The sequence below is a fragment of the Hippocampus guttulatus genome, chromosome 2 (genome assembly GCF_054856545.1).
Source record: "Hippocampus guttulatus isolate MCC_2025c chromosome 2, RoL_Hgut_1.0, whole genome shotgun sequence".
In the NCBI taxonomy this organism is placed as follows: domain Eukaryota; kingdom Metazoa; phylum Chordata; class Actinopteri; order Syngnathiformes; family Syngnathidae; genus Hippocampus; species Hippocampus guttulatus.
This window is the reverse complement of record NC_141262.1, coordinates 15717377-15724409: the sequence shown is the minus strand read 5'-3', so window position 1 is coordinate 15724409 and position 7033 is coordinate 15717377. Positions and strand designations below refer to the sequence as shown.

General features: G+C 43.1%; 1 protein-coding gene across 1 annotated transcript; it reads right to left on the bottom strand.

Moving 5' to 3' along the window:
- Positions 1-584: 584 nt before the first annotated feature.
- LOC147208649 (DNA damage-inducible transcript 4-like protein) lies at positions 585-2297 on the bottom strand. Its single transcript, XM_086138743.1, has 2 exons — positions 1778-2297; positions 585-1364 (listed from the first exon to the last, which is right to left on the bottom strand). The coding sequence occupies exons 1-2, from the start codon at positions 1962-1964 to the stop codon at positions 919-921; spliced, it is 633 nt and encodes a 210-aa protein (XP_085994869.1). The 5' UTR covers positions 1965-2297; the 3' UTR covers positions 585-918.
- Positions 2298-7033: the final 4736 nt, after the last annotated feature.

The following is a 7033-nucleotide window of genomic DNA, read 5'->3' as shown; positions in this document are numbered from 1 at the left end:
GGTTAAGGACTACTTGGTTGAAAAAATTTTCATAGGGCCATCAGGAAAAAAGGTTGAGCACCGCTGCTCTCAACGATGTTCTACACATACACACGAAAACATTTAAATTGTTTCCATGTAAGTTCAGTTGAGCCTCCAAAGTCTCACACGGTAACTTCCTATATATTCATTCATTCATTCATTTTCCAAACCGCTTAATCCTCACTAGGGTCGCGGGGGTGCTGGAGCCTATCCCAGCCGTATTCATCCAGTAGGCGGGGGACACCTTGAACCGGTTGCCAGCCAATCGCAGGGCACACACAGACGAACAACCATGCACACTCACACTCACACCTAGGGACAATTTAGCGTGTTCAATCAGCCTGCCATGCATGTTTTTAGAACGTGGGAGGAAACCGGAGTACCCGGAGAAAACCCACGCAGGCCCGGGGAGAACATGCAAACTCCACGCAGGGAGGCCGGAGCTGGAATTGAACCCGGTACCTCTGCACTGTGAAGTCGACGTGCTAACCACTGGACTACCGGGCCGCCACTTCCTATATAGAGGGCATTAATTTCACACTTGGGGGGGGGGGGGGAGAAAATGTGAACAAAAGGTTTTATTTCTCATAAATACAAAGCACATTCAAGGAATAAGACCCGCCCCTTCCAGAGGGGATGCATCCAGTGTACACTTGGGACATTCAACAATTTGTGCAAATGAGCAGTCAAGTCAGTAGACATTCAACAATTTACTGTCTGACCCTTTGCTCAAACAAATTCAAATATTCAACTCCGCACAACAATAAGCATGAAGTATAACGTGACGCCAGGTTCAGTTCAGAACCTGTGGATTTGTAAAACCTGAGCTTTAACATTTAGATATGCAACACAGGGCCAGTCATGTGGTCCTTGGGGGCGACCTGCTGCCCCCCTGCTCTAGTTAAACTCGTGGATGACAGGACTGGCAGAGGAGTAGAGCTTTCTCTTTACCAGCTTGTACTCTGGTCTCAGCTTTAACGCTTTACTGCTCTCAAAGATGTGCTTGAGTGATGGCCAGCTGTCATTCGCGTCCGCTTTAAACACGAACGACAGCTCAAATGTCGGGGTGACACTCGAGTCGGGGAAAACGGAGCCCAAAGACTTGAGCCCATTCTTGGTGTCCACATAGAGCCTGATGGAGGCGCCCCGCAGCCCACACGGCTCATCCGTGGAGGAGCGCAGCACGTCGCGACCGACCCGGGCGGTCATCTGGCGGGGGAGAAGCAGCACCTTGCAGTGGAGCACGGAAACCTTGGCCTCCGTTAGGCAGCGCTCTATGTGACGCGTCAAATCTTGTTGAAGGACTCTCTCTTCCTGCTCCAAACCAGCATCCATGTTGGGAGCTGTGAAGGACAGCAGAAAGAGCTTTTCTTAGTTGAATACATTGAAAAAGATAAATGTATACAGTGGACCCATGCTATAGCGCTGGTTTGAAAGTGATCTTTAGCTGAGAAGTCCTCATTTAGATTGGGGACTTGCAATGGGGTAAAGCTGTTAAAGGAAAAAATAATAATACGGTCCATCTGTAATGCACTCCCTGCGATAAACAGGTTCACTGTGTCTGCATATTGTTCTTACATTCCAATATACATTGCTGAGAATCACCAGAAGAGAAATTCAACTGCTCAGCATGACATCAGCTGATTCAAGAACCGCACCACTTGCATCAGAAAGCGTCGCTTGGTGCTTCTTCCGCGACACGAACTAGTTCGATCAGCCCCCACCGCAAGTTATTTGTACTAGTTTGTATACTTACAAAGTGAAGGGTTGTCGGGCTCGTGGCAACTGTCTACGCTTCCCAGTCGAAGCGAAGGGCCTTCTCTTTTTTCTTGACGCAGCGACGAGAGCCTGAAAAAGTACGTTCCCATCACGTCCGTGATGCTTTCTTCCTCTCCCAAGATGGGCACTTTTTTTCCAAAGAGAAGAGCCGGGGTATAGACCATCTCGATTCCTGTGTGTACAACTCCGGTATCTCGTCCGGACGTTGACTTTCTTTCTTCTCCATGTATTGATGAGCGGCGTCAAGTCAGGACATCCGCGGATGAGAGCGGACGAGTTTTGTAGCGGAGGAGTTGGTTGCATCAGCTGAACTCGCGCGTGTGGGCGGGGCTTAGAGCTTCAGAACGTTCCCGAAACGTCTCACGCAATTTGTCCGGACGTTTCGGTCGCCAGGTTAAAGGAAGTGGCACGTAATATAATCTGGTTCAGCAACAGTGTACCTGAAAAAAAAACGCCACCGGGAAATAAAAAAGAAAAATAGCAAACTCTAAATACACAAACACCATGTGAGTAAAAACTTTGACGGCCACTTATTCCTGCACGTAAAACAAATTGTGAGACATCGTGGACACCGCGAGTGAAAACACTGATGCAAGTTGCATCATGCAACGATCCAAATGTAAAAAATAAACAACAGGAATTCTGTGCTGGTTAACGGGTGTTCTTCGTGATTGGGGGTCACTTTGAATACGTTTTTTTGGGGGGGGGGGTTGACCTTACAGCATAGAAGATATATCAAACTACAACGTCAACTGGACACTTACTGAGATATTTTATTTTTCACCGTATGGTTTGCTGTGTTTGGTGCAACCGTCTTAGAGCTACTGTAGCACCTGAAAAACATGCCGAAGAAATATTTTATTTTTATTCCTAATTTTCTGGAATACGACCATCTGATTTAATATGCATTTGATCTGTTGTATTTGATACGGAAGTTGGTCATCAAGGGGGTGGGGGCGTTTTAGGGGTGCTGTAGAGCTATAAAGTATTTCAAATATTTAGAAATTGCTTCTACTCAAGCAACAATCTTGTCAATACAACTATAATTTACACAAGTATATGTTTTGCATCGGGAGGGGCATAACATTTCCTCCAATTCTGGCAATCTGAATCCTTGTACCTCTAAAATACTGAAATAACTTTTCAGGAGATCCCCAAAACACAACACTTCACATTTGTCAGTAATTTGTTAAGGACAAAGAAATATATACACACACACACATGAAATTTACAACATTTTTACAAAAGTTTCAGCCTGACGTCAGCAAATACTATTTAGCATCTGTGAATCAAATATTTCAGCATGACAAAATAAGCCTTCAATTAAAGTCAATAAGGTAAGAAAAAAAATGTCATCATGACACATGAAGTTAACTGTATTCAGGAGTTGCTGCAGCAAATCATCTCTGGAAAAGGCATGTAGTGTGTAAGTGTGTGTGTGTGTGTGTTTGGATGGATGTTTAAAACCTTTTGGCAGACTGGCTTTATGGAAGAAAAAAACTGCGATTCAACATGTTGATTTGTGACACTACAGATACATTTTTGTTTGTCCCGGATAAAAACCTTTCATGACATCCCATTTTAAGATGCTTGTCTTTAAACCGTAATGATCTGACAACAGTGTTACAGTGTATTTTCACAGCTGTTTTGTTTTGTTTTTCAAATGTGGCAACTGTGTGGAAATTGAATTGACAGTTTAGTTGCAATTTGCTTCCAAACAAGCGGTGGCGAGGCTGCGATCACCTGACCTCAACGGGTCCAGACTCGTGATGTGAGCCCTGCCTTACTCACAGTTGAGTAACACCTTAATCATTCGTTCATTAATCCCTTGAGATGTGTTTTATGTTAGATCGCGTTTATATTCATGAAAATGGTCTCCTCATACTAAATTGTCTTTCAGGTCACTCCACAACTGCCACTGTCATGCAACTTCAAAAAACGCATAGTAAGGAAAATGAGTACCTTGCCTAACATTTCTAACTGTGCAATCATGAAAAGACAACATGGAAAGCACTAGACTGCTGAGTCACCGGCTCTGAAAATGTTCCTCCTTCGACATCATGGGTTCTTACCGAAGATGAAGTGAAAAGTTGTTTTCCTCAGAGAAAATAACAAAGTGCAAGGAACACGGCGCAATCAGGAGCGGTGACTGTGACTTAGTGGTCTGATACAATTGTCAATGTAATTTTCCATTTGACTATCAGGAATATAAATCTTCATCAACCAATCAAGCGTTATCACGAGAGCATTTTTCACTCAAACAGTTGGAGCTCGCCACTGTGAACGGCGGGGTAAAGAGACGCACCCACTCACCCAACAAATGATTGATGCAGAAATGTCCGGAATGAAAAAACAAAACAAAACCCAGCTGTGACTGCCAGAAGATAAACACGTTCATCAAGGCTTGCATAAAAGTTTTTAAGTTTGTTGTTAAAGATATGAGCTGCGCTTCTATCATCAGGGAGGATTTTCCACAGGCTTGGACCTTCAATTTATAAAACTCAGTCTTGTTGAATGAATGAAATCAACCAGTTTTATGTATTTTAATTTTTTTTTTAAATGTGCTGTGAATATTCAAATTTATTCACGAGGCAATGAATGGGATTTTATTTTAAACATAAGCAAAGGGATCACTGGTGAGCATCATAAATTTCCTGCATTTAAGGGGAATAAATGCAGATCTCCATTTAAGAAATGTTCTCTTTTTTTTTATCCTTCGAAATATAGAAATATATTCTGACTCGACAAGGAGACTCAAACGTCCAAAACTCCAATGATCCTATATCACAAAGAGAATGATTAAACTGGCTTGTTGAGTTCAACCCGGAAGACTAGCACTCATTGTTAGAATAACATCAGCTTGTCAGCTGACGTCACCTGCTTACAATGCCATTGGTGGAGAACAGGTCTGACCTGTCTCAATCGTCACCCCCCTTGAGGTGAACTCATCCATTTGCAGCTTAGGATTTGTTTAATTACAAAAACACATGCACACAACAAAGCACTCGATTTGCAAGAAACAAAACTGTTCAATTAGATACCTGCTAATAATTTGTATTAAAATATCACTTTTTCCTAGCTGGAGTCATTCATTTCAGTCCTGCTTTGGAAAGGTTCACCAACTATGGCAGGGGCCAAGGGCATCAGGTGCTTCGCAGATGGGTAGCGGCTTAAGTCAAGGACCTTGGCAGTCAGAGCCACGACTACAGGACCTGGTTCTCAGGACATGTTATGTCACTTCTCTGGCAAAAAAAAAGATCCTGAGCTGCTCCCGCACTCCGTCACCCTGGTGGTGATTGGCGGGTTGTAAATGGAAGGAATGAATATATAGGGTGTCCCAAAAAATGTATACACATTTTAGCAGCTGATAACTCAATTATTTATTCTTTCTTTATAGGCTGAACCCATTGAACCGAGTGATGCCAGCCAGACTTGACTTTGAAGAAAGGAAATTTATTCTAAAATGCTACTGGAAATATGAAAATGCAGTAGAAGTGCAAAGACAATTTAGGATGGAGTTTAACAAAAAAAACACCAACACGAGTTACCATCACTCGAATTGGAGATAGGTTTGAAGCTGATTGAACTGTTCAGGACGTCCATAGGAAGCGTTCCGGAAGACCATGTACATCGACAAGCCCCACAAAAGAAGAAAGATTACTAGAAACGTTTCAATGAAGTCCAAGAAAGTCTTTGCTGCAAGCTAGTCGTGAGGTAGCCATGATGTGTGCCACTCCATCGCTTCACATTGTCAGCAGTGTCTGGAGCAGAACGGACATTAGTTTGACTGGTTAGCACATCCGCCTCACAGCGCAGAGGTGCAGGGTTCGATTCCGGCTTCGGCCTTCCTGTGTGGAGTTTGCATGTTCTCCCTGTGCCTGCGTGGGTTTTCCCCGGGTACTCCCCTTTTCTTCCACAGTCCAAAACATGCATGGTACGTTAATGGATCACCTTAAATTGTTCCAAGGTGTGGTTGTGAGTGCAAATGGTCAATGTGTGACCTGCGATTAGCTGGGAAGCAGTTCAGGGTGTGCCTCGCTGACTCCCCAAAGACAGCTGGAATAGGCTGCAGATCGCCTGCTTCCCCTGTTAGGATACGAGGGTCAGATAATGGATCAATGGATGTCTCTTCCACTGTCAGAAAGAATGTCTTAATTATTTCCTGAAACATTGAATACACTTACACTGAAAAAAATTGTGTGTTGAATTTACACAATTTTATTTTGTCAAGTGGTTCGAAGAAAAAAAAGAAAATGAAATGGAATAACAAAACGGGGATGTTTTTTTCGCAGTACTGTTTTGTTTCGTTTGATATACTACATCATGTGACCATGTTTTACAGGTAGATGGCGCTGTTACTTTGCTTTACTAATCTGCTCCTTCATGGCCAAATTATCGCATTTGACCAGGTGGTGGGGATATTGCTGTAAGTCTGTCGGCTATCAAGATCAAGACTATAATGCTCAGTTATGAATTACACCGTCAGAGAGGTATTCATTGAACAATGTGACTGTGTTTAAGTTTACGTTTCTACTGGTGTAGAACTAAACTGTAAACTGGTGTATCATGCTGACTGTTTAATATTTTTGTTTTCTGATTAAACTCCAGTAGTTTGCAACTTTATTAGACTGTCCTCGATATAAAGACTGCGAATTTCTTCTCAACGCCTGTCCATTTCAAATGAAATAACATTAAAATGAAAAAAAAATTATAGCAGTTGTCCTCATTGGGGCCACCTGGAGCCCACGCTATGAACACATGCATGTTTTTGAAATGTGGATGGAAGCCAGAACACGCAGAAAAAAATCTCACTGAACATGTAAACTCCACACAGGAATAAGCAGATATTTTAAACACGAAAACACAATTGGTAATTTATACTTGTGACCCTGTTTTCCTTGGTTGAAGCAGACAGGGACTGGACTCCTCGGCCACATCGCACCACAACACCCCCATTTACACCCGTAGGATGGCAGGCATGTCAATCACATCGTACCCCATGTATATCGGGATACGGATGCAGCTTCTGCGATTAGAAAATTGCGTTCTCCCTAATCGGGATCTGAAAATGAAATGAATTGTTCATCCCTACTACTGTTTGTCATGTTTCGTTTGTGACCAACAGGTGGCATTGTAGTGCTCTCCCTGCAGCTGCACACCTGTTGGTCATTATGTAATTAGAAGTTTAAAAGGACTCCCAGCACGACCACTCGGTGTCGGGTCATTGTTTGCT